The following is a 27,981-nucleotide window of genomic DNA, read 5'->3' as shown; positions in this document are numbered from 1 at the left end:
AGAAAACCTAAGCTGAGGTCGTCGATGAGGGTTGTGGGGCTTCGCCTTGTGCAGTCATGCAGTGTGGACTCAGGGCTTTATACATAGCAGATGAGCTGCACAGTCATCTTTCCCTGTTTCCAGTGCCTCCTGAATTGCTATATCAAAAAAACCAAACCAAAACAAACGGCCATAGCCCATATATGTGACTTTACTCTTCCAAAGGTAGTTACTCCATCTTCATGCCCAAGTAACTCAGGCACAGCTAAGCCAACACAGGGTCCTGGGTTTCCTACAGGGATAGCTTTCTGCTCTCTCTGCATGATGCCTGGCAACTGTGGGTGTTTTATGGTGTTACTACCGATCCAGGCAGCTGTGGCCAAAGCCAGAATTCACCCTGTGGAGAGAGGATCTGCCAGGGACTGGCCATGTCCCCTCCTCCCTCCATGTAGCTGTAGACCTGGAACAAGGGAACCCAAAAGGCCACTTCTGTGGGAGGATGGAGAATGTGGTCTGCATCTTACGAAGTGGGTTTTTTTCCTCCTAGGTCTTGCTGCTGGCATTAAGTTGGTTTTCCTTATGGAAATTGGAAGACCAAGCAGAGAGTTCACCACCAAACTTCACCCCAAAAGGACGGGGTTGGCACATAGAGATTTTCTCCCCTCTTGGCTCTGATTTATGATTAGGGCCCTGAATTGCTGACTTTGTTTAAAATTCCTTCTTTCATTAGAAGCATATGTTTCTGATTTTCTTTCTTATGATGACATAGTTTGCACTCTTACCCGAGAACTGTTTTCTTAATAGGACCAACTATATTTGGAATCACTCTGAATTGCTCTTGAAATGGGAGATTGATGTCAGTACTTCTGGCAATATTTCACTGTTTTTCTTTCCCTGTAGTTGAGTGTTAAATAACTATTCAAGCTGGGAACACCTATACAACTTTATTTTAACATAATTTGATTTGTTTTATTTTAGTGCTGTATGTGCTCCTAGAGTAGCTGATATAGGTAAACATATTAGCAGGACGATTTGTGGAGGATTTAGTAAATAACAGAAAGGGTATGCCAGTGAGCACAGAGGATTGTGCTTTGCATCAACTTACACACAGGGAAATCTTACAAGCTTTATAAAGCTGTTCCTGTGTTGACTCTGTCATGTTGATGTCTCAGGTAGACTTGAGTGACATTTTTAAAAGCATCTGCACAGGAGAGGGATCTGGATCCCAATGAAATTCCCTATCCAGGGAATTAGGGGATGTTAGGAGACCTTGTGAGTTTTGGTACTGTCAGCTATAAAATTTCCTGTGTTGCAATTACACCTACAGCATCCATGGGGGAGATGACTGCCTTCTGCTCTTGGGGTTGGTCATATATAGTCCATCCCTGCCCTTCTGGTCCTTCGTTGTCGTGGACTACAAACTGAGAAATGTCAGTCCTGTCTCCCAGGACTCAGTTGCTGGGTCTGCCTTTGTTAGGACTTTGATCCCTTTGGACATTAGCCCCAGCATTCTGCTCGCCTGAAGGCAGCAGGTTAGAAATAATGCATACCCTGGAGCAACTCAAAATACAGTGTTTACACTCTCTTTAGTACAGATTGAATTTTTAATCCAATTTACATGTCAGGACAGTTTGGATTGTGGCATGCAAAAAATAAACTGAAAAAATAATGGTAGCAAGTTTGGCTTAGTTAACAACATGCACAGGTGCTTTAGTCAGCACGTGGCGGTATGCACCTCAGGAATCTCCACATGTTGGGTCTTCTTCGCCCAATGGAGCAGTTTATCTCCAGTGGGCAAGGTGAAGAGAGTGTCTTCAGCAAGAGGATGGCCAGACTGCCCTTCATCGTGCCTCTCCCATCCTTTTTAGAAAGACATGTTTGGTGTGAGAGGGAGCACTTGACTCAATATGCTGCTGGTCTTGGTCTTGCACCATTTTGGAAGCCTCATTAAGACTCTCTTGTTAAAAAAATAACAAAAAAATACACCTTTTTCAAGAAAAAAAACAGGACCCAAACTGCCCAAAAGTTCGGGCTTATTTTTGGACTAGACTTTGGGTTTACCAAGCTCTCTCTTTAAACTGTGTTTAATTCTGGAAAGAGAAACTAACTCACCTGGTCTGACCTTCTGCACAAATGGGCTGTGTTATTTCATCTGTTTATGCTATGTAAAGTCTGATAACTGGATTTGACTAATGCAGAGTGGTTAGAAAAGTAGCCAGGCTTCATGGGGGTCTCCTGCTTATTCACTAGAACTGCGAAAGCATCCCCTATACGCCTTTCCAAAAATACTCTATTATTGCCATTTGTCTGGGAATTTGTCTGGGTTTAACTTCTAATGACTGACTTGTGTGTGTGTTTCTCGATGTATTAAAAAATCTGGTGTTTCTTTCATTTTCTGCCGATATAGGTACTTGTTTTGTGTAATCCGTCTGTTTTTAATAAGCAGAATTAAGTAGGGTTCTTCTTTATAGACACACTTGGAGAATATTTTGGTCATTCCTTATGTGTACTCTGTAACTAGAAGTGTTCTCATGGCACATAGTGATTTACGGGGAGAGTAGTGGGAGAAAAAAATGTGTTTTCAGAGTGGCGTAATCCTGGAAAGAGAGCTTGATTTGGTAAAAATCCTGATGACAAACCATATTTTATCTTCATTTATTAAATAAGTGCCCCTGTGAGATTTTTTTAACTGAGAGGTAGGAAGAGCTGATTTTAGGAGAACACTGAGGCAATGGGGGTGGAACACGGCAGGGACCCATAGCTGAAGAAATTAAATATCTGGAAATGGGACAAAAGGAGGGATTTTGGTGGGACAATCAGCTTCCCGAGTGCTGTGGCCAATTTGTTTCTTGTTTTTAGGAAAATGAAAGAGCATAAAGCCCAGGAGCTTATTCTGGAAATGGATTTATAATAATGGTTTTCAGCCATTTGAATAGGCAGGTACTTTAAATTTTTCTGCTGCCAGGGCCAGCTCCTGTGCAGCAATTTAATTTGAAACTCACGGATGATGGATTTACTTTGTTAGTTATCCTTTACAGACCCTGTGAAGCCCACAGAGCCCCAATGGTCTGCAATCCCCAGGGTGGAAACCACCCCTCTGAAGCATGGAGGAGTGAAAAGAAACTTTGAAATAAAACCACAGGAGAGAGCAGAAGTTAACTGTGGTGGGTTAAAACCAATACAGAGGAGCCATGCTGGCTGCCTCCAGTAGCAGTACAGTTGCGAAGGAGTTAGTATTGGATACACTTTTCAGGAAATCCCTGTATATTAACCCCTTCAGTAAGTACTTGAGCTCACAGCATTTTTAATCAGCCCCTCAGCCAGTCCTTGCCCGTTCCTGTGCTGTGGCCTCTCTACGAGGGAGAAGATGGTGTTAAAGCATGTTGGTGTCACTGACAGTGCTGGCGTCTGTGTTTTTGTTCTTGGTCATGGCCACTGCTTCCCTTCTCCAATGTGGAGGAACAAGCTCAGAAAATAGGATTTTTCAGAGCCTATTCCAGCCTAAACTTTTAATTTGAGGGTCCTAAAAGAGCATCTCTTCCCCGAACCTCTTCCTGCAGCCACACATGCTCCAGGGTTCATTGGGTGGTGGCAGAGCCTCACTGAAATAACATTTTTGAAGCAAACTCGTAACCGTTGCTGAGTTATATAAATATCAGTACTTGGCACTGTTATACAGAGCCAAAAGTATTGCTGGGAGAAATCAGTTAATTAAAAACTGCTTTGCAGTGCTGTGCTTTTCCTTGTATTAAAAATAAAGCAGATCATTGTGAGCAGTTGGTCTTGCTGTTTTGTAAACAGTTTTCCCCATGCTTTCTCCTCTTTCCTTTTGGTAATGTTGAGGAATTATACTGCTGATCAAAGAAGCTGCATAGATTCTGCTATGGTAGGACCAGAAGCTTTTGCATAGCTCTGTCGATATGAGTTATTTGTCCTATAGTACAGCAAAAATGCTCCTTGCTTGGAATCATTACACTTGTAATAATCCACCCTTCCCCAGGAGGCATAACACACACACACACATTACTCTAAATAGAAAATATATTTAAACATGACACATGGCCACACGGATGCTTTTATGATTGAGTAATTCAGGAGAAAGGGGGGATGGAAGAGGTATGGGAGCAAGATAAAAAGATTCAAGAAAAAAGTTTCATCAACTTGGAAGCTGAAAGAGGTTCTCAAACAGTTAATTCCTGCTGCATTTTTTGTGCTTCTCACTTGGAATAGAAAAAAACCTGAAAGTGTTGTCAAATGCTAGGAATGCAAACGGGAACTGTGAACCCCCCTTGCAAAATCGCTGCTTGTTTGAATTTGCCTTTAGTATTTTATGGATAGTGGAATTTTACAGGTTAGCTCTAAAAGCTAGAAAAAAGCCAAGTGAAATTATGTGCCAGATCATTCTTGCACTCGAGGAAGAGGTTTCCAAATGTCGTCAAAAGCGCGTCCCTACAGTTGAGACTCAGGGACAGATGCTGGCCATAGTCATGGCTGGCAAATGATTTGAAAATATGTGGACAAGGGTTCAGACCTCCCCAGCGTTTATTGCCTGAGTCAAACCAAAATCAAACAGGCATCAATAAGTACTCGGGGCTGCTGAGGAATGGGTATTCAGGTGCTTGTACTGTGGGCTAACCCAGGTCCATTTTGCCCGATGTGCCTGATGTGGACGTGGCAATCTGCTGCTTCAACCAGCACTTCCCATTCCTCCTTGTTCTGCAGTGAGATGCCCACGAGGATTTGTGTCGATCTGAGAAAGCTGGCTTTGTGTGTAAGTTGTCTCGTACAGAGCACAGTGTGCACCATGTATTACAAAATAGATTTGTCTGTAAACGATGCTGACCTTTACCATGGTGCGGTCTGCTTGAAAAGAATGCCCTGAGGAGACATACTCCACCGAGGAGACAACACTGTGATTTCTGTAATTTGCGTGTGGTATTTCTGACTTAGGGAAGGGTAAGCCATTTCAATGCTCTCACTCCCCACCAGATACCTTAACACCTTCTTGTCCAGGTTCTGGCTGGTAATGCTGCTCTAAGCCAAATTATTTTGGTAGGGATGGGTGCACAGAGTGTAGCTGTCCCACAAAGAACTCCAGTATTTTGGGTGTTTCCTTTGGTTGGAGTTAATGGGGTTCTTCACACAACTGTCTTGTCTGCTGTGAGTTGGAAAGGCCACATGCAAGCTGTCATTGATGAGATGTGCATTGTGGTATGGACCATACTATAAACCCACTTGTGTGCGTGTCTCTTAGCCCCAAAGGAGTATCTTTAACCATCATGGTTCATAGCGGTCTCTCACTGTGGTATTTTGGCACTGTGTTTGCAACACTGCAAACAATGAAGTACAAAAAAATCCTTCTCTGCCGTGGAGAGGTGGAAATGTTTTCTTAAGGTCTGTGGGAAAAGCGTTCATGAAGAAACAGGTCTTTCAGCAGATTTGATGATGGCAAGGACATGGGTATTTGAAGAAATCATCATTTGGATTGTGGTGGTCCTTGAGGGCCATTCCTGGAGTAAAATCCTTTAATAATAATTTCTGTAGAAAATAAAACATAACTTTGCCAGGACATACACTGTGTCTCCTCCTGCTCTCCCTCAGGAAGCTCTTCCAGAGCAATGAGTCAGTTATTGAGATATCTTTTCTCCTGTCCCCTTGGACCTGTTAAAACTGTCGTCTTTGACAGCTATTGCTGAGATAACCGAGTCTGGTAGAAAGGTGGATGCTCCTTGGGCTAGCATAACCTTAACTTAGTGTAAGAGTTTTTTAGATTAGTACTAAAACCTGTTCTTGGATGCCCTACAAAGCAGGGGACAGGCACAGGTTGAAAAATTGTAGTGTGATGCAGCACACGGATGTTTGATCGACCCATAGTGAGAATGAAAGTAGGCAGCATGCCCAGTGTCTTTGCGAACTCTTTGGTCAGAGACGGGCAAGGCAAACATGTTCACTAGGAGTCAAGGTGGTAATCAAGGCTTTTTGTTTCCTTTCTGGGAACTGGAAACAGTCCCACCTCGCTCAAGACATAGTTGCGATAGAATGCTTTCCCTCAAATGGTTAAGTACTGATGCTTGTCTGAGATATTTCCCTCTTCTGGGGAATGTGTTAAACACTAAATGATGCATGAGCTCTGTTGGAGGACAGTGTTACATTCTGTATGAAACTGTACACAGACTATTTATTTTTCACTGATTATTTTATTCTGGTAGCCAGGTGTGGTTCCAGGCTAACTTGACATGCTAAGCAGGCCCTGAAGTCAAGCAGTCATTTGCGTTCCTCTAAACAAATACATCCTCTAATTACTGTTTTAAAGGTGATCTCACATAGGAAGAAGCAATAGCAAATAATTGTATAGGGTGGGACACATGTCAAACTGGCACTGGAGAGAAAAAAATGTCTTGAAGTTGTAATGACTTGTCTTTATACTTGGCATGCTGCTTCGTTTGCCCCAAATTTAGTAAGATCTTGGGTGTGATTATTTCCTAGGAAAGATTGTTATCTTAAGGATCAGAGTCTGTCCAAATTGCAAAAAAAGGTCTTTTTTTCTCATCAATTTGTCTCTGCTCTATGATTTTGCTTTTATTTGCTTTTTCCCATGCATATTTTAACGGGTGAGTGCTTGTAACGTCAGCTAGGGACTGAACAGGGCTCTCCTGTGGTAAAACCAGAAGATGCTATAGCCTAAGTTAGAAGAGCCCATCTATGCAGAAAAGGTTCTTAACTGCCACACATGGGGTACAGAAGGGGATCCAGAACAGGCAGTCATCAAAGAGTTGTTTCTTGAGGAATGCGCAATCAAGACCAGCCAAGATCTCTTAGTAATTAAGATTGCAGTCAACTTTCATTATGAAGCCCAACTTTTGATCCTTTCTTCTCCCTCTGGTCACGGCTTGCAGAATTTAATTGGCCTCAAAGATGACATATTTGTTTTGAAATAGGCTGCTTTGATTTCTGCAGAGTGAAAAGGAAATTAATCCAATTCAGTTTTAGTGACAGACCACTAGACAAGTTGGCATTTGTTGAACACTTCTGTGTGTTCTTCTGAAGTTGCTATACCTTTACCATGCCACCGGCAGCAATTCTGGGTGAGTAATGGGCCCTGGGCAATATCATTATCTGCTCTCTTCCATGTGATATAATAATGACAGCAGCATCAATTTCAGCTTACTTTTTTATTCCACGTGTTGACTAGCAGAGTTAGAAGATCTCACATACAGCAAGTTGGAGATGATGGCTGTATAATTACTCTGTATTATTTATTGACTATCTCTAAGAATGCCCCAAATGCTCTTTATACTTTCACTTAAAAAAAAAAATATCCAAAATTATTTAATAACATAACGGTTACATTTTTAAGTTAAATTGCCTTCTAGTTATCTAGGTTGAGGTTGTTTCCCTTTTATTTGTATGAACCTTTTCTGTCATTTCTGTTATGCATTTTATGTATTATAAACCCCTCTTCCTCACACTCTGAGAGGAAAGCAACGTGCCTCTCTGAGAAAAAGCAACCTGTTAGAAAACATCCCAACAGTCAAGATCTCTGCAGCCGGTATTAGTAAAAGAGAATAAAGATTTCATCAAAAGTCCCTGTCATCCGATTGTTGGTCCACGTTTCAACAAAACACGTGTAATATTACCACTGACTGCAGCCACAACATGTCACGGCAGCGTCCGGGAGTGAGCACATGTACCAACACTTGAGATACCAACCCAGACAGATACTCAGGAAAGAGCACAGGAATACAAAGAACAGAGAAGGAGGAAAAAAAGAGGTTTTTTTAGCTGCACTGCACTGTACTGTATGGATCAGTACAGTTCACCACCAGAAACCTGTTTAAATTTCAGAAAACAACACTTGTTTAAACAATTTCCTTCCATTAGAATTCAGTCAGTGCCTTCTTCATTCAGACTCTTCCAAGATGGTTATTTATTCTTCATCCAAAAATATTTTAGTTTCATCAGAGTGAACTGTAGCATGCTTCAGCTAGCAATAACTTGAGTTTGCACAGTAAAATGTTGCATCCTCTGTAATGCCAATAAACAGTGACTTTAACAAATGCACGTTCCCTTTTCTAAGTGGGTTTGCTTGTGGTACAGCAAGAATTGTATGCAGACTGAGGGACGCAGCCGTTGTTTGTGTGAATATCATGCACAGCTGGGTTTACGTATTTGATACCATCCTGTCTGACTCCAAGGAGGTAAATGAAATTAAGCTCTCAGAAGGGAAGTAATTAGACCATGAAACAATGGCAAAGATAAGGCACTACGGGAGAAAATGTCCTTGGATAAACAGGGAGTGGAGGGAGCTCTTAGTGGAGACGTTAGCTCTCAACAGATAAGCAAAGCTGAACCGAGAACCAAAGGGGCTGCTACAGATTTGATGATCCCGGCTTTGGAGAGAGAAAGGACAGGTTGATCGGGGAGCAGTGTTGTCAAGAAACCTCCATCAAAAAGAGGTGCTGGGAGGAAGGTCTGTAGGATTGGTTAGGTCCAGGCTTCCGCCGTTCCTCTTGCTTACCACAGATCTATTGGGAAATGAATAGTGAGTTGATTTAAAGAAATTGTTTCCTACGGTCAGTGGCCACATAAAAAAGACTGAGAGGTGCCAAAAGTAGAGGGAAAATCTGTGTGAAGGTGCCTGGAAAACAAAGAGTCTGCACATTAGAATTGTGGGGCAAGAGGGTTTGGCCAACAGCCTTCAACCCAGATAGAGGTGGGAGAGGTGAAAGAAGTGCTTGGCTAAGTGCGTTGTCTGTTGACATGAATTTATTTCTTCTAAAATTGAGCAAATTCCCAGCCCTGAAATCTGCCTTTGTCGTGACTGAGGCAAGAGATTTTTTTATTATTATTTCGCCTGACCTTTAGTTAAGCAAATAATAAATGCTACCACAAGGAAATACTGCCTCGCTTTCCTTTTAAATTATTTAATAGCATAACTTGTTTGTTTGGAGAATCAGGCTCTAAATCTCTTCCTACTTACATTAGTTTTACATTTGGTTTGTTGGTTTTTTTTTTCTTCAACAACGTTTTTTCTGAATTAAAAATCTGACTGGATGTAATCAGCTATTAGCATGAGCAGCTTGCAAACAGTGACAGTGGGATGCAGAAGATTTTCCTATGTGGATCAGCCAGGGCATCTGGAAACTCATGACTGTGAGAAGCAAAGGCATATTTGCTGTACAAATACCTGAAAGTAGCTTTTGTACCATCTTATCAGGTTCACATGAGCCATGGATCCCTAAAGAGATGGATATTGCTTCGTTTTCCATTGAATAAAAGATGGCATTGGGGCTGGCACTGCACATGGGAGGGTCTATTAAAAAGCGTCACACGCTTTATTAAACAGCGTATTTAATCATACTGAATCCTTAGAAGTTGTTTTCAGTTTAAAATATGTCTTAGTGTTAAAAAATGAATTGATATTGTAAAATTTGTAACAGTCCTAATTTAAAGGGCAATCACCTGGAAACTGTGGGTCTCTGTGTTAGAAATCCGTCAGCATTTGACTGAAAAAAAAAAAATAATCAGGCTGTAGGTGAGATTTCTCAAAATACCTGGGAGTGGATGGTCATGCTGAGGGACAGGGCAGTAGGCACTTCTGTGTCGGCTCTGGACCATGATTTGAAGCTCAGTAAAAAAATCAGCCTTTTGATTTCAGCTGTTGGCCCCAATCCCTGCTATGGATGGACACTTCATCCACACCACAACTGAGCCTGTTTATAAAATGATGAAAAGTAAATCCTGTTTGAAATGGAGGATTAATGTAGTGAAGGGGCTGCAGTGAGCAGAGAGGGTGTACACACATCTGTCCTCTTGTTCTATACTGCAAACTGTCACCACGATGTCCGAGTAATGCATCATCTTGATTAGAAATTGCCAGATCTCTGGCAAACTTAATGGAGGTGTTAATCACCTTCCTTTTGGGGTTATAAAATACAGTCTGTACACATACCTGCTTGATGTTTGGTAGCTAATTTTAGATTTCTATGTTTGAAAGTTCTTTTTAATATTTTTTGTGGGTTACCTGGGTAAGCAAGAAAGCAAGGAGACATTTTAGGTTTGGAAGAGGTTAGCAGCATTTGCCAGAGAGTCATGTTCTAGCTTTTTCTAACCACCCTTAGAAATTCTTTTCATAGCTAATGTCCTTAGCAGACACGTACATGGGTGAACTCTGGGACTAGGAAACATCCTATGCTGGTGGATTCATTCCAGGAGGCAGCTGACAGTTATTTTCAGAAGGCAAACTCCTTCCTTGGGGTTTCTACAAAGGAGGGGAAGTTTTCAAAAGGAGCTGTGCTTGCCATCTGCCAAGTCAGCATATCCTCAGGCTGTTCTGCTTAGGCCCTGTTCCCAGCTGGCATATCCCTCTCAATGGGTGCTGAGAGAGGTCTCAGTTCATTTCCAGGCCTGCAGTTTCCTCCCTTGGAGAATTTTCCCACTTTCAAGGGCCATTTCTACTTTAATCAACTGAAAGTTGAGTTCCTTTGGACCATTAGACATCTGTGTTCTTCCTCCCAAAAGGACTGTTATTCTGGCAAAAAAGAGATGGAGGTTGTTTGTCTGCAGAGCTCTTTGGCCGAGTCCCACCTTCAAACTGTAGCATTGTTATTTGGAAGGAAAAGGAAACCCTGAGAGCCAGGGTAGGATGCAGGTTGCCTTAATGTCATCCAAGGCCTGAGGAAATCATCCACAGAGAGAGCTGGGAGCCTGAGAGCAGCCTTCCAGAAAGTCAAAATGTTGGATGAAGATTGCCTAGAAGTGGGCAAAGGCAGTGCCTGAGCTCTTTTCCCTCTCTAGAGCTTGGAGACCTACCTCCGGGTAGTACATTAGCTGCCTCTGTTCATCCTGGAGCCAGACCTTTCTAGAGGTGGGTATCTGGTTGAGAGGGGCTCACTGCTTGCGGTTGTGCACTCCCTTCCTGGTGGGGACGTGTGACCAGGTGATGAGACACCTGGCAGCTCACAAGTCCCATCTCCTGGGTGGCTTTGCAGCCTGCCACCAGGATTATGAAGCTTCCAGGATTTGGTCTTTTCACCTCCTTCTAATGATAGTGTAGGATTCAAGGGTCAGAAGAAGACCACACCATAGTGTGATTACCTAGTTGGGACTTGGAGCTGGGAGATCTTTGGTCTGCTCTGCTCCATGGCTATGCCCTCCACCTTATAGACATTGGATTAGCATCAGAAAGATTCCTGATACCTAGAAGCTGTTCAAATGTGGTACAGAAAGAATTCATGTCACAAGGGAACATGTGGTATGAGATACAGGCAGATGAAAGAGCACAAGGAATCAGGAAGATTAATAGAATCATAGCATGGTTTGAGTTGGAAGGGATTTTTAAGATCATCTAGTCCAACCCCACTGCCATGGGTAGGGACACACAGGTTTTTAGGAGCCTGGAAGAGTTGTGAGGAGGGCTGCGGTGATGGTCACCCTGAAGGTAAGGAGCAGCTCCAAAATGTGTGGGCATCCAGTGAGTGTAACAGGCAGCATAAAGGTACTTGTTTGAAAATCTGGTTCTTTTCTTGATGGGTGTCACCACCTTGTTTGAGGTGAGAACTGAGTGTTCAGTGAGATAGGTGAGTTGTGGATAAGCTAAGAAGGTCCTTAAAGATGGAGATAAATGTGTGGAGATAAATGATGGCATAAGAGCCAATGGATAATGCATAGAAGCACACAGTTGAAAACAAGGACTAGGAAATGTGGTTTGCTACAGTGTAAGTGAATGAAAAAGGCCAGACAGGAGGAGATTGCAGTAACTGAAACGTGCATGTTTGGGACTCTCCCCTTTCTCTTATTCCTGGCTGCTCCCCTGAGCAGGGTCTCACAGACAGCACAAATAGAAGCACGAGCCTTTGGAAGCTGTATGTGACCCGCTGGCATGACGTGGTATGGCTAGCACAAATAGCAGGTGCAGAGAGACAGCTTGCCACGGAGAAGAACAGAGCTTTCCACCTTCAGGTGGGCTTCTGACAAAGAGTAAAAGGATGGGGAGGAGGCAGCTGAAACCAGAGGAGGAAATAAGACGTAAAAACAAAACCAAAAATGCAAACAGACCAGGAGGCACTGAGTAACAATTAGACTGGTGTGAGATTAATTTTAAGTGTTTTAACCATTCGCGCTGAGTGATTAAGTGCTGTGAGATTTGACGACTCTGATTATCTACTCAGAAGTGTATTTATGCATGTCAAAAGCAAAATGACATGTTAGAAATGGAGCCTCACCTTCCCCACCTCTATCTGGTATGGAGTTTGTAAAGCATAGTTCAACAGTCTGTATTAATCAGAATGATAACCGTGAATTGTGTCTGAATTAAAGACATTAATGACTGACGCAATATTAATTGCTCAGCAGATTTTGTACGTGGGATTATGACTATGTGACTTTACTGGTATTATAGACCTGGTTTCAGGTCACTGAAACCTGTCTGCCCCTTGGACAGTCTGCTTCTGCCTTGGCTTGTACATTATGATGTCATCAGAACCAGCCCAGAGGTACCACACCAGCATGGTGTGGACCAGCTCAAGTGTGAATAAGGACACAAGGTTTGGTTATTCTGTCATCTAACTTTACATACCTACAAGTGTGTGTCCTTGGAGTGAGAACTGCCATTCTTCTGCCCATTCCAACCGACCGGTTCCTTTCAGTTCTGTATTTCAGAAAGATATATAAGGTGACAGAGACACATTCCTTGGTGTCTGGTATCTCTGGAGGTTTCTGGCTGGTTTCTTGACTACTGTTCGTGCCTCTCAATGTGCCAGTTAGTTGGCGTGAAGTTACACATCAAAGTCCAAATGTGGATTCATGATTTTTTTTTTCCTAAATATTTCCAAAGTATTTTTTCATAATGTTTGCTGGTAGCTTGTGCCAGCCTGAAGCCTGAGCATGTTTCCATGCTAACTCCGGCTCCCTTTGAAAGGCTCGTAACTTCTTAAACAAATTCCACTGGCTTTGCAAGCTTTCATTTTTGGTCTCGGCTCAAAGGTGGATTTTTTTAAAAGTGTGAGAACAGTGTTTCCAGTCACACTTCAGAGCTATGTGAGTGGGGAGAAATGTACTTTTTTCCATATGCTTGGTTTGAAGGTCGTGATTTCATAATGAAAAATGGTAGAAGTTAGGAGGTTAATGGAAACTTAGAGCTGAAGCATTAACTCAGCAGGTAGCTTCCTCTCTTTTACGGTCCTACTGAGAACACACAAATGTCCTCCTGACTGGAGGAAATAATTATTTGCATCAAATATGTTGTTATTTTAAAATCCCACCAGAACACAGAGTGACACGGTAATGCAGTATAAGCACAAGTTGAAGTATAATTAGGTGGATATGGCAATAAAACAGTACAAAAAGACTAGGATAGGATGCCTGTCAGGATGCAACTCCAGTGCAATTCAGAGTTAAACTTGAAGGGGCATTGCACAGGAGAGTGCAAAACGTGAGAGGACACATAATTGATATGGACCTGTGCAATTCTAGGTTTTAAGCTTAGGCACAAATTAGGAATTGTATAGGAACATCTGTGCCTGTATTTGCGTTGCATTTGCAATTGAGAAGTTCTGTAAATTTTATTCCAAATCCAGCTCGTGAGAGATCGCCAGATCGCAGATGATAAGCCCCATGAGAATGTGTACATTTATCTAGAAGTGAACTTCTAACCTCAAGTTTGTGATGCTAATCACATCACCAATTACTTTCCCAGCAGTTTTTACTTATTGTGCTCAGCATCTATGAAGCGCTAATATACTTGCAATTTGTGACAAGACATTGAATTTATTGAAGCCACATAAAGCTGAGGTAATGATAAAGAAGAGGTTGGTTTGACTGTTCCATGAAGTGTCATAAACGAATTCATTGTCCCAATTAAGAATACAATAGGCAGGAGTGAATACTATAAAATCACACTCCTTGCTTTGTAGCTCCTTTTTTCTTGTGGGAGATGCCAAGAGTTGAGTAGCCTCAAAGGCTGAGCTGGAGAACGCCTTCTTCCCAAACACATGCTCCACCCAGCTCAAAATTGATGCACCCTTTGTGAAGCAAGGTTTGTTGTATTAGGGGTCCTCCAGCATCATCCTGGCAAGCTCTGTTGGCAGATGCTCTTTAAAAAGGGTACAGTTTAAATGTATTAATTCAGTAGTATTTGTGGTGAGCAACACAGCTTTTAGCACAGCAGAGGAGAGGGCGATATTACCAAAATGCCCTGTGTCCATCAGCTCAAAGGCTGCATTTAGTACCATTTATTTTAGACTTCATCTAATAGCTACCTTTCATTCTAAATACCTTGAATTAATTAGATGTATTGCTTAGGAAAAAATGAGTCACTGTGTGTGACTTGTATGTGTGACTTGGCTGCATAAAATATTAGAAATCCATAGCACTGTAGTTTGTAAGCCAGTTGGTTAGAAAACATTCTCTTGAATGCCATGAAACAACTCATTTTTTCATACTGATTTCTTCTTAGTTGACTGAACAAAACCAAGAAATTGAAAAAGATAGATCTGCTATCATTGTCATGTGAAATACATTTATAAGATCTTATTTTCGAACTATTTTCATTCCTGTTTCTGCTTCATCATGACATGCAAAAAGTCAATAGGCAGTGGTAAAACCTGAAATAATGGAAAAATAACCTACATCGTTGCTATATTGCTCTTTAGCCCTACTGTTTCTACAGTTAGACATGCATTTAATTTACGTGAAGAATTTGTTGTCTTTTAACGTTAATTACTGGTTATGATATTAATATTCTGCTTGTTACTGTCTTAAGCATTGGCATTGTTAACCTCCATACTCTGAAGCAGGACAGTGCTGCAGTGACACATTTTAAAACCATAAATTCCATCTTCAGTGGATGTTAGGGGTTTAAAACTATGGAAAGATTCCAGACTTCCAGCTCTTTAGTGCCTATATTGCCTTTAGAAATCATCTGGAGATATATTCTTAAGATATTTAGCTATCTGAAGATACCCTGGAGGATGTTTGAAAGTGCTTTGATGCTTAGTTACTGTAGGAAGTTACCTGCATAGTAAGGTACCTAATAATCTTTAGAAGTCTGGTCCTTGACTACTAAGTGGGTGTTTTTAAAAATTTTACTTCCATGCCATGGGAAAGAGGGAACTGCAATTTAAAGTACTCTTTACTGGGCAGGTGACTGCAAGTATAGTATAGGCTTCTGGTTTAAACTTCCCTGTTACCTCCCCAAAGGCACTTTGGGGACATCTGTGAATCCAGGTTTCTCTCTCCTAAAAATAGAAACCTATACATAGGGTCCCTGTATACCACAGTAATACAAGTAACAAGAATAAATGAACTTCAACACTATTTAATTTTTAATTAGAACCTCTTTATCATATCCTTTGTAAAACTGGGGAGATTAACTTTCTGAGACCTATTCTCACCTGGTTAAAAACCAATTAACTGTTATACACAAGCCAAATGCATCCTTATTAGCAAGGGTTTCTGCTAATTACATTGTTCTGATTAAGTGACTTTTCTGACACTTGGTGTGTCAAGTTCAGGTCTACTTTGGACTCCACAGCGATGCTGCCAAGATTTGAACCCAGCCAAGTGAGACCCCCAGCGGTCTTGCCTGATTACAGGTTTCACGATCTGGCCCAGCTGAATTATGCCACGATTAATTCTGCCCATTACTGAGAGTTTTCCTTCTCTGCCGACCCTCTGCTTCTTTCCTGAAGACCACGTGCAAAGCAAGCCCAATAGCAGTGGAAGTAGCAGGCGTATTTTTGTCTCCGGTAGCTGGGAAGACTCAAAATAAAACATGCTTGAATATCAGTAGCCTTCACTTAAGTTTTAAAATGGCAGGTTCGGTTACGGAGGACTGAAGCCGTATTTTCATCTGTCATTACCAGCTGTGCAGAGGAGTGGCTCCAAGACATTCAGTAGTCCTACTGCTTTCACACAGGTGTCAGAAGTGAATCTGCCTTTGAGTTTGGCTTTCTCTACACTGTGATTGAGGACAGTAACTCATAATGAACACAGATCGTCCTCCGAGATCAATCCCCAACCGTGCAGAGCTTTCCCACTTACTCTCTTATGGTATAGGGTGTATATGACTCACCCGAGGGCTATTGGCACTTCCCACAGGCAACTGGGGGAGCAGTCTTCTGTGTAGGAGTGTCCTAATACAGTGATGATGAAATGTGGAAACCTGCCTAGCCTCTTACTTATCCTTCTGTCTTTCTCAATAAATAAAATAAATTGGCTTCCCAGTAGCTTGATGGGAAGGAGGGGTTTTTCTGGCAGTTTGCTGCTGATGAGTTTGTCACGCAGCTCATCCCTGCAGACCGAGCGTTTGAGTCAGACAGCTGCCGAGATGCTAGCTAAGGATTGCCTAGGAGCCCCGAGAGAGCTGTGCTCCAGCATCCTGGTCTGTTGGCTTCCCTGCTCCCTGGGTGCGTGGCCCTGGGGCCAGCCAGGTGGGCAGGGTGTAGGCAAGCACAGCTGGTGCACAGTGGTCCTAATGACACGGATACATCAAGACTTGATCAAGACTCAAAACCACACGTGCTAGGAGAGGCAAAGGGATTATTATTATACCCCCTGCACCCACAGGATCTCCCACCACTTAGGAGAGCATTTGCTTTCCTCACTGTAGGAGACAACTGTAATTGGGCAAATCTGACAGTGTTGGCCTCTAGCATGGCACTGAGGAACTGTAATGGGCTTTAATTATTGCGCGCACACTCAAGCTGACAGGACCCAGTCAAGGCTTGTGATTTTCTGTACTGCCCAGCAACAATACATGGTAGCCTGATCTGCAGAGGTGAGCATGAGAAGGGCTCATAAAGTTCATCGCAAGGCAAAAAGTTCATGTTCAGGTTGTCATTTGTGCTTGGTTGGCCGTTTGCTTTTCTTCATTTCCTGTGGAGAAAATGCAGTTTTGAGACATAAACCTCTTTGGATATGACTGTAGAGCATAGCCCTTCTTCACGCTGTGAGCCAAAGTGTCCTTTTGGTTACATCCCTGTCCTCTGAGTACATAAATGGTCTCCACCTTGATACTGTTACTTGTGCTTATCATCAGAAAGAGGGGTCCACCTGACCCATATGCGCTAGATATTAGGGTAACCCAATAGCTAAAGATCCTGTACAAGCCACAGCTGGGTGTCACATCTCCTGGGTGATAGCTGCATTTATTTCCCGTATGGTGGAAGGAAATACTTAGTTTTGTTACATCTTTCAGTCCTGTGCTCATCCAAATAACCAGTTATCCATGTTTTTATGTAACTTACCTTTACAGGTGCATGGGTGGTATAACATTCACCCTTCATTAGTATGTATTCAAACCAACAAAGGAGATAATAGTAGACAACAACATCCCCGTGTCTGTGTCAAATGGATATTTCACGGATGGCAGAGCTTTCTGTTCAGAAGTGTAGTATCTGCTGCCGGGTTTCGGATATGACTGAATGTATGTGTACATACTGCACTCATCTGAGAATCAGGAGGCTAAGAAAAGAGCATCATTCCAGTTATCCAGCTCTTCATTCACTGTAAACTAATAAGAGCTTCTCATTTTGTGAGACAAGGTACAGGGATAGTTGTTCTGCCTGCAGCCAGATCACCCTTCCAAGAGTGTCAGCCTTCCACTTTAAGGCAATGTTTGTCAAGGGTTTTGCGAATAGAGCCTCCTTTCTTGTTCATCTGTTGTTGCATGAAACCCCTTCAGAGCAACCCACCTCAGCTCAGGAGCTGCTCACCACCTTTAATTGCACGTAGCTTCTCGTGTGTCCCAGGCAAGGGAGTGGGAATCAGCTATAATTACTGGCTGCACATGTAAACCCACACTCCTCCACACTGGGAATACGGGGCTGCTGCCAACAACTAAAAGATGGTTCACTGTTTTTGGCTGAGATAAATCCTTGCAGCCACTACTTTTATCTTTTTCACCTTTAATGATTAATTCATCATTAATATTTGTTTTGATGTGTTTCAAATTAAACAGTCTGGAGGTTTTTGCTCAAGCTTTCCAAGCCTTTTTGAATGCTGCTAGTTGGGATCCACTTCTTGGAAACCATAGTTCTGATGGCTTGGTCTGCTTCTCATGGAAATCAGGGATACTCCTGAAATCAGGGATGGCACTGACATGGGGATATTCCTGTTGCCTTAAATGGGCTGCAGGTCCTACTCTAGGAATCCAAGGATTTCAGAAGGTTATTTGGTCCTAGTCTTCCTCCTGGAGCTGAGTTACTGTAATAGAAGACCCAGAACTTGAATTTCTTGTTCTTTAAAGGCTACTGAGCAGCCTTCACATGAAAATACTTGAGACAAGCGGACAAAAGGTCAGCACCTAACTCCACGTGTGCAATCTAAGAATCCCTCTTTTTTATTCTCAAAACGCCTATATTCATTCGTTACGTTTGTTTGGGATGATAAAGTTCCACCGGTGCCTAGTGAAAACCCATGCATCTGTGCTGTAGATGTTTAGCCTTTGTCTGAACTCTGCTGTGACCCAGATACGAGGCAGAACAGGGCATAACCTCAGCCTGTGTCCTGGGGAGGCAGCAAGCCTGTGGGATCACTCATTGCATGCTTAACGGACCCAGCAGCATGCCCAGCACAACAGCTGGAGTCCGCTATTGTTTCAGAGACAGTTGGGATGCTGCCTCCAGCATCCCTTTTCCACCGTGCCTGATGGCTAGGAAGTACCTGCAGGAGGAAAATACATGTGCTCTGGACCTGTGGAGGTTCATACATGTCTCTTCCCTTCCCAGGAGGGACCAAGCTATTTTTTAAGATGCACAAACAGTCCCCCCCTTCTTCAAGCTGCACTGCTGTGCAGAGTGGTGGTGCAGGAAGGCACGCCACCACGCCGACTGCACGTGCCCCTGGCAGTGAAGAAGCCAGACCAGCCTCCACTCACAGGATCTGGAGATGTTAGAAATGAAGAGAAGGATTACATTGCTAGGGAGTATAACCCAAGGTAGGGCATGGATAGAAATTACGAGGTGTATGTGGGTAGGTTTAGTCACAGCCAGTTAGTCTTACAGCTGCTTAGTTACACAGCTGAGGTTTCCAGCTGCGAAATGTCTCCAACTTGACATTATCATGGTGAAATCTCATGAGAATATTTTATGAACATGGTACGTAAGGCTGGAATTCACAATAGAAGACACAGTGCCGGGGAAGAAAGGCGGCTGAAGATGTTGGAAATACTTCTGGGTCTTCACCTTTGAGTAACAGGAGATCACAGAGGTGATGGGTAGGATCTGAAAAATGAAATGGAGAGAGGTCAAGTTGTACAAGCATGAGGCAAAGTGTCCTGACACCTCCTCATCCTTTCTCCTCTTTGTAGTCGGTTATGCCATATACCATATAGGTAAGCCCCAGAGGAGACAGCTGCGTTGATAGCACAGTCACTCAGCATCCTGCTAGGACACTGGCTCAGGACAAATCCCATCCTGGCTCATTTCTTTGCAAATAAAAATTTACATGCCAAATTGAAGTGTTAAATCCTGAAATAACTAAACTGGCAAAAAATATTAATTTTAAAATCATCACCACCTTCTAAGGCGAATAGAAGCAGGTCTTTTGGTGGCATCTGTCTCTCTCCCAAATTTTGGCTGTCCCTGCTTCCTTCGAACACCTGCTCTGAGCCACTTGCCATTGCTATCAGCATTGGCGCTTTTTATCACAGTCTCCTCTTCAGTCACAGCTGAGGGAAGGTGTATGAAGTGATTCATCCCTCCACGCGTTTCTGTGTCCCCCATCTCTAGGGCATCCAGGGCCTTTCTCTTTTAGCTGGTTTACCAAAGCAGACAGGACTGTATGGTGATGTTTCCTACCCACTCCAATTAACCTGACAGAAGCATAGAGATCTTAAAGATACTAATAAAGACACTAATTTCCTTCATGTGTTGTGAGCAGTCTGTGGCTTGGAGACCACATGTGACCCCAAAGTTCAACTCCTTGGCCTTCCAGCCACCGAGATGTAGCTAATCTGGTCAGACAATCAACATATGGGCACTGAACCATCTGGCTTTGAGCTGGAATTAGCTCTCCCTTGCCCAGTCGTTAGAGCAAGCAAGGGGAGATGGGCAACGTGGGTGGGAACAAAAGGTATCGTGCTGGTAGGAGATCAGAGGAGGTCAAAAAACACCGTCTGGCTGTGAGACACAGCACCATTTCTATCTTTCTGCTCATAAATATGAGTTCTTTTTCATTTTTAATGCAAGGGAATATTCAATACTGAATCCAGTAAACCTCTTCCAGCTCTTTGCAATAAGTAAATTAAGGATATAACTTTAAAAAAACCAAAACAACCAACAATCCAAATGCAGTAAGAGAGAAAAAGCAGTTGTTTTAGCTTTGTAAGCTCTGTAGATCCACCTTTGCTAAGAACAACTGACATCTGCCTGGTTTTGTTCACATCTCTGCTGTGTGTCTAGTTGAGGTTTTGCTAACTTCCACATTATTTGCATGTGTGTTTGTGAGTGAGAGAGAGGGAGACTGCTGATCTGAGATGGTGGAGACCAAAGCCCTTGCTGTAGCTGCAGAAGCGTCACCACCGCAGTACCACGTACTTCTTGTCTGCTGAGGGGAGGAACATTGCATGGGATATGAAGTAGTAGAAATTAATCTCAGTGCCATTAACCTTCCACCTTTCTTCTAAGTCTGTCTCCAAAGATATCCATTTCAGGGGAGGGTGGTTGACTTGGTGATCTGAGTCTGGTAACCTTTTATTTACCATGGGCTGCCAAACCCTCGGATGATACTAATCCAAGGGTAATAACCCCCTGTTGGCACGAGTGTTTTTAAATTTATGATCTTCACTAGAACTTCACTTTCGTGTGCAAAAGAAAATAAAATCAACCAAACCCCTTCTTTTCCCTCTGCAAACCTTACTGCATGCAGACCAAATCTATGCAGTTCCTGCTTGCTTCTTGTGAACTGCTTGGGACCACCTCTCCTGGCTGCTTGGAGTCATCACGCAGTGCTGTCAGTAGACTATTTGCTGACTATGCAAAGGTGGTATAAAAGACATTCCTGTTGCATGGCCTGAAATCATCAAGGAGACAAAAGGTTTTAATCTGAGATATAAAATACCACAAAATAGTTTGTACCCTCTTTGAGGGGGAAAGGTCTGCTCTAAAGTCACCTTTTACAAGATACCAGAGAGTTGATGGATGAGAAAGACCTGATAAATACCAACTGGGGGAGGAGGGGCAGAGCTTGAACTGGAGCTTACATTTCTTTTTTTAACACTAGAAAGTCCACTTGGGAGGGAAACCTGGACAGTGGGAGAAGTGTCACACTGAACTCTGCTCACACAAATGTCAATGAAGATATATGGGGAGTATCCATCTGTAAAATATCAGTCCTGGAGGATGTTTGGGCAGTACAGGACAAGAAAGGGAGGGGATAAAATTAGAGATATGGTACCTCACATCATACGCACCCTCTTGATTTTCAAAGGTCCAAATTATGAGAGGCCTTGCATCAAGGTGAGACACTGCAAGTCCCGTGGACAGCATCAGTATTTGAAGGCTTTTCCAGACCAGGAGTGGTGGGCAGAGGTCTGCTGCAGTCAGCCAGCCATTTCCAGGACAGCCATCAGTTTCCTTCCCTGTACCAGCCCTTGCCATCTCATCTCATTTACCCCGTTCCCCTCTTAGCAAACTTGTCACGTTTTCCCCTTGGGAGCAGGCTGGTTTGTTCCCATGAGTTCTCACACCATTACAAGCCACCCTGAAGATTTTTTGGTAGTTTTCTTTAATGTGGAAAGCAATCTGATAGGATCGCTCTGTGTGCATATGTGTGAGGCTATCCTAATATCTTAAAATTATCGACTCATTTCCACTGAATAAGACAGCTGAGCAGAGGTAAGTTTCTAGTGCCCTCCAGAGCAGAAGCTGTGATTTAAATGCTTCCCTTGGCCTACCAGTGAATTCATCAAGCCCAGTAACCCCCGTGCTGCTGGCAAAACTCTCTATATGTGGAAATAATGGAACATTTATTCGCAAAAACGTTTGGTTACTCAAAGCCACAAATCCTTACAGACTCAGGCTTTGTTGGTTCTGGCTTTCACAAAATTATTTGTGCTTTCTTGTGGCATTTTATCCGTGACACGTGCTGTTCATGGAGGTGCAGCATTAAATGTCACGTCTTGCAAATGTAACACTCTGACTCGGAAAGAGTTGTTACGGAGGGAACATGCCCTGCTTAAAAGGCTCTTGTGTTTGCCCAGGGTTTTTGCATGGTATTCTTCTAACTGATCCTAGTTTTCAGTGTTAAATATGATAGATGTTAATGTAAGTGATTCAATCGTATTTTATAGCATGCTTTTGTGGCTGGGATATTTAACATGCTCTACTGGCAGCTTGGCAGCCAAAGCAACAGCAAAATCTGTGTCTTCTGCTTTTATCCACGCAGAGTACTACCCTTCTAATTAACGATCTGTGGCAATATGCAACCAGTTTTCTTTCAGCTCGTTGGCCTCTGGGATAGTCAGGAGCCAGCAGAGATGTACAGGAAGCTCAGTCATTAAAGGATTTGGTTTCCCTCGTTGTACATCAACTTCCATATTTTAATCCTTTGCTTCTTAAAAGCAATCTCCAGCCAAAGCCCATGGGATATATGGATTTTTATTTTGTGTGTGTGTGTGAGTGTTGAAGTGAGTTTTGCCCATTAGGGCTAGTTTTGATCCTATGGGACTTGTGCCCTTCAGGTGGCAGTGAGTAGGACGTGGTGGCTCTGTTCTGACCTGTGAAAAGGGTGGATTTTAGCATCACTGGAGTGCCATGCCACATACTCATCACTACTCCAACGCTGCAGCACACCCAGTTTGGCATGATGGAAACTGTCATGCCAAATGCCACTCCTGGTCAAGTCAGGTCTTGTTTTGGGAAAGGGTTTCAGCTCCTTCAGAGGCAGACTTTTCTGTGTTTCAGCAGCACTGAATGCTGTAGCAGTCAGGGAAAAATGACAGTTCCCTTATCTATCAACGCTCTTGTGCAACGACTCCACAGCAGGCAAAGGGGACCAGTTTGTGCTTGGGGCTCTGCAGCAGATCAAACGCTCTCCCGTCAGCCCTTGTTTGCACAGCTGCCATGCTTGGAAAAGTCACCCGAAGTCGTTGGTTGCCCAGTTCAGTTTGTTTCTTTAAGTCTTGGCTGGCAGTTTGCTCATATGTTACAATATTGCTCAGGTGCAACGTTGCCTCCATTCATTTGTGTTGTTGACAGCTTTATCTGTCAACAAGGCAGAATCATAGACCTGAAAGGCTGGAGAAGAAACTTAATAATTTTGCATGTTTGCATCGAGCCTCATGGCTTATGTCTGCCTGCGACCAGCGCTGCCCTGAAAATGGTGAATGTATCCTTTCTCTTCGTAGTTTCTTATCAGGGTTAATCACTCTTCATGGTTTTTCTGATTTCCCTGATTCTCACTTCTAGATTTATTTTCCTCTTCTTTGTCCCCTGGATTGCAGCATCTCATGGGCCTTGTAAGGTGAAGAGTCTTGAGTGAATTGGTTAAAGTATTAGCCTCTCTTTATTTGTATTTTTATTTCTAGATGTCTTCTTTCTGTTGAATGGCCTCAGAATATTCCTGAAAATGAACAAAGCAGCAGTGGCTGGAGGTGGCACCTGCCCTTTGTGTCACAGATAGGGGGATTTGTGGGGACACGTCAGGGTGTGGGAGATGCGAGCAGCATCTGGGGTTTGCCAGGAAGGAGGGAGAGCATCAGGGAGAACAGCAAGTGTGATGAAGGGCAGGTTAAAAGGCTGGTAAGGGAGATTTCCTCAGCTGGATGTTTCCTTGTTCAGTTTATGTAATCTGACTTAATTTGCTTCAACCAAGCCCATGTTTTCATGTTCACTTTTGGGGTGTTTCTTCTTTTTTGGGAAACAATTCATGGGAACTGCTGTAACCCCAGTCCGTGTCCATGTCCCCTCTGCCACAGTCATAACGTTGCACCGTCACGTAGCACAACATCATCAACACGTTGCTTTGCGCAGAGTTAATCCAGGGCAGGTTTATCTATTGCAGCGTGGGAGCCACACGTTGGGAAGGGGGAAGGCTGGAGAGGGAGGACAGAGGGAAGAAAAAGGCTGCGGAGAAGTGAGGTTAAGATCCTCTCACCAAGATGGGAGGGAGAAGGGATTGGAATAATACGGCCCACTGGTTAAGATAATACTCTGGGGTCGGGGGGTCTGGTTTCTCAACCCTCTCTGCTCCCTCATCTCATGTGATTACAGAAAACCTTCTAGCTTTTCTGCGTGCTGCTTCCCCTTCTGTAAAATGAGAGCAGCACCTTTTAAAAAAGTAAATCCTGGCAGGTCTTGAGGAGATCAGATAGTCCAGTGAGTATTTCTGCTAAGCGAGATCACCGGTGGGGCAGCATGGAGGCATTTGGAGGCTTAGCAGAATGAATCCTCTGAACCTTTGAGATTCACTCAGTGCTTCTAGAGGGGGATAAAAGTGGAGTTAATTAAGCCATTCCCAAATCCCTCCTGATCCGTGACCATCAAGTAGCTGCCGCTACACAGTGCTTTCCTCGGCTCTTGATGTATCCGAGCATCTCTGCAAGCCAGAAGGGTCTGTTGGGCTGTTACCTGCATGTCTGACACCCTGGTCTGCTTGCCGACGAGTGGGACAAACTTGTCCCAGTCCCCATTGGCCTTTGTGGTATTGATAAAAGTGCTGTGAGGATACCGCACTCTCTCCCACATCCCGGGGTGTTATTGTAACGTTCAGCCTTGAAGGGTTAATTATTGTGCACCAGGGCTGTAGGGGGTTGGTCGCCCATGCTGTAAAGTGAAGAAAGGAGCAGAGGAGTTGCTGCTGGCTGCAGTGACCTCTGCTGGGAAGCCCACGGCTGCTCTGGTCCAGCTTCAGCAGCACAACCCGCAGCTTGATCTGAACCGTGGGTTTCTCCCCAGGTGATTTCCATCGATTTTTTTTTTTTTTAATTTTGAATTCCATTTTCCTTTAAATAGCTTGTCATTCAGGAGTCCATCTGAGAAGAAAGATGCTGTTTGGGTCAAGCTGCTTGATTTGTATGCATGCGATGTATGCTTCACTGGGACTGTGAAGCGCTGCGTAACTCCCCGATTAAGGCCCTGCTGATCTTGGGGAGGCTGAGGCAAAGACGAAGAAAATACCTCCTTCCCACCTCAGCAAGACTCTGGAGTGCAGTGGGGTTGGGGTGGCTGGTGTGCACAGGCATCACCTCCCAAAGTGACATCTCCTTCCAAGTACATTCATCCCTATGGGAGTGGCTCCCTTTGTACTTTGGGGGTGATTCAACTTCTTCTGCTGCCTTCTTCCAGATCATGCTTTATATTCGCTGTCTCCCTGAATCCCACGCGCTCATGTCCTGCATCTGATTTCACAGAGGGGCAGATTGGCTCAATACGGCCAACGCTGTGGTGGTAGGACTAAGCTCTTTCTCCCCCCTTCACTTTACAACCAAGCAAGTTTATCTGCCTTCAGAGAGCGCAGCGGCGCAGTGCCCATTTGGTTTGCAAATCGGAAAGGGGAGAGGGTCCTGCGGCAGCCCTCAGCGTGCGGCGTTGCGTGTCTGATGAGCCTTTTTCTGGCCTCTGCCTCCCTGGCTGATCGTCTTTGTGGGTAACCCACGCGTTAGCCACGTGGGTGACAGTCAGGTGTGCTGGCAGCTGTCTCAGAGGGGGTTAGGTTGGTTTGGAGAACCTCTGAGGTTCTCAAAAATAGAAATGCAAAGCATTAATATGTGCATGGTAAAAAAACCCCAACATACCGCAGACTAGGTTGGAGGCTTCTAACAGATAACACTACGGCAGATTATTTGTATTAAAACTGCCTACTTGATCATGGTAGTATGAGGTACACAACTGACCACGTGAATGTGCCTGTGCACAAGGGAAAATGTATAAATACATATAGTAATTTCCATTAAAATTGACTATTTGCTTGAAATATCATTTGGGATCCTTGTGTACCTTCAACTAACAAGGCAAAACTACCCTTGCCCTAACTGTAACACTTAAGGGACCAGACACTAGACCTGCACAGCAAAATAAAGGTTTCCAAACATGTGCTGTGTAAAGCCAAATGGGTGGTGTATTGGTTTCCTGTTGTCAATATTAAGAACTTAATTTGTGATACAATCTACCTGGAAATTTTGCTAAAATATCACGGGATTTTCCAGCTGTTTATAGAGAGTGAGGAACCTATTCAAGTATTTGTTTCTTTGACATCCTGTAGCGTATTATATTTGACTTCACTTATTGTTGATGTTAAATTTCCTGTGCGTGAAGGTCCTTATATGAATGCAGCTTTTGATGACTGATTATGGGCGTAAATTCAGATCAGTCATAACCTTTCCAGTGAATTCAGAGGAAATTCGATTAGTCTGCGTTCTTACGGCAAAGATCCTGCCGGGCGCAGGGGACCTTCTGCTCTCAATACCTTCACGCAGACTTTAGGGCGCTTGAGACCATTGAGGATGATGACCTGACACATGATTAAGCATCTTAATTAAGCTACTTGAACCTTGAAACATGTAGAGAGTTTTGCATTTGCTGATGATGCACTTTTACTTTCTTTCTGAATCTGTCCATCTGCTGGCTAATGAGTGGTCTCTGCTTTCTCTTGGTCTTAAAATGATTGTCTGCAATTGGTGTAATTAATATTCTGCCCCTGGAGTTGTACTGGTAGTCTCTATAGGGTTTGAACAAGTTAAATGTATCCTTCAGAAATTATTTGTAAGCATTTAAGGAGCAAACCCAGAGAGGCATTGCTCTGCTAGTTAATTAGCTGTATGCTTGTAGAGATGATTTTTCTCTTTAAAGCTAGCATTTTGACAAGAGGCGTAGTGGGAATGATCGGTGGGAATGGTGAGGGTGTAGAAAACCCATGAAGAAGCTATTGAACAGAAAGTGCCCAGTGCTTAACACCACTGTAGCGAAATTCAAGTGTCCAGACCAGGTGTGACATCGGAGCAGGGCGAATTTGGTGGGAAGGGGCATGGGACTGTCGTACAGCAGCTGCCTACCTGTGCCTGCGCAGGGACAAATCCCTGCCTTCCCCCTTCATCCTGCTTCTGACACAGGAACTGTAAACCTCTAATGCCCCAGATACTTAACCCTTAAATATTTTGGCTTCAGAGAGGACTGAAGGAGTTTTCTGGGAGCAATAACAGTATTCTGGGCTGCAAAGCACTGTTTACTTGGATCAATATCATATTTTATGATGTTGAATAAAGACTGACAAGTAGTGTCTAACTAAAAATAGCTTTATGTTTTGCAGCTATGTAAAAAAAAATGAAAATCAGTATTTCATCTTATCTTATCTTATGGTTTTTCAGGATCAAGCATGAAAATATAGTTGCCCTGGAAGACATCTATGAGAGTCCGAACCATTTATATCTGGTCATGCAATTGTAAGTACTGAACCCAATGAAGTTACTGTGTCAAACTTGCCAACTCTTCTTGTTCTGCTTTTGTTCTTTAACCCAAAAGATGGGCTACATGGGAGGTATTTCTCTTGTGTGTGGTAGTCTGCAAAATCCTTGGCAGGTGGTTAAAAATGAATCTCCAGGCAGGATGGCCTGGGCTGTTGTGAAATTGGGAACTAAGGTGTTTTGTGAATAGTCTCACCCAAATCAAACCAGAGTGAAGAGAAGATGTTAAGGGGGTCAGAACTGGCTCTGTATATAAGGAGCTGCCATGGTTTAGTTCTCTGTGACCCAACAGATACCTGTTCTGTACTAAGCAAGAGGTGACCCAAGATGCCACCATGTGCATGGGTGCTGGATTTGCAAGAAAGCATCATCCTTGTCTCAGCAGCAATGGTAGCTCATATCATTCTTGACACATCTCTCCTACCAGAGCCATTTTCTCCCACCAGAGCTTTTTTTCCACCATTTTCTCCCTCTGAGCCTGAGAAGGTCAGGATCCCATCAGGTACATGATATGCTGTGGCTGACCTGTCACATCCACCTGGCAGGGAGGAGGGAAGTGATGCTCATATGGCTCCCCCCCCCCCCCCCCCCCCCTCAAGCAC

At 43.5% G+C, this 27,981-nt stretch overlaps 1 protein-coding gene across 1 annotated transcript in view; it reads left to right on the top strand.

Annotated features, from left to right (window-relative positions):
* CAMK1D (calcium/calmodulin-dependent protein kinase ID) overlaps positions 1-27,981 on the top strand; it is a 178,888-nt gene that overhangs the window by 62,081 nt on the left and 88,826 nt on the right. Inside the window, exon 3 of the mRNA XM_009883008.1 lies at positions 27,284-27,358. Coding sequence (XP_009881310.1) covers positions 27,284-27,358 — 75 coding nt within the window. The remainder of the gene's footprint in view (positions 1-27,283; positions 27,359-27,981) is intronic.

Source organism: Charadrius vociferus, unplaced genomic scaffold (genome assembly GCF_000708025.1).
Source record: "Charadrius vociferus isolate BGI_N301 unplaced genomic scaffold, ASM70802v2 scaffold32, whole genome shotgun sequence".
In the NCBI taxonomy this organism is placed as follows: domain Eukaryota; kingdom Metazoa; phylum Chordata; class Aves; order Charadriiformes; family Charadriidae; genus Charadrius; species Charadrius vociferus.
This window is presented reverse-complemented; position numbering and strand designations above follow the sequence as displayed.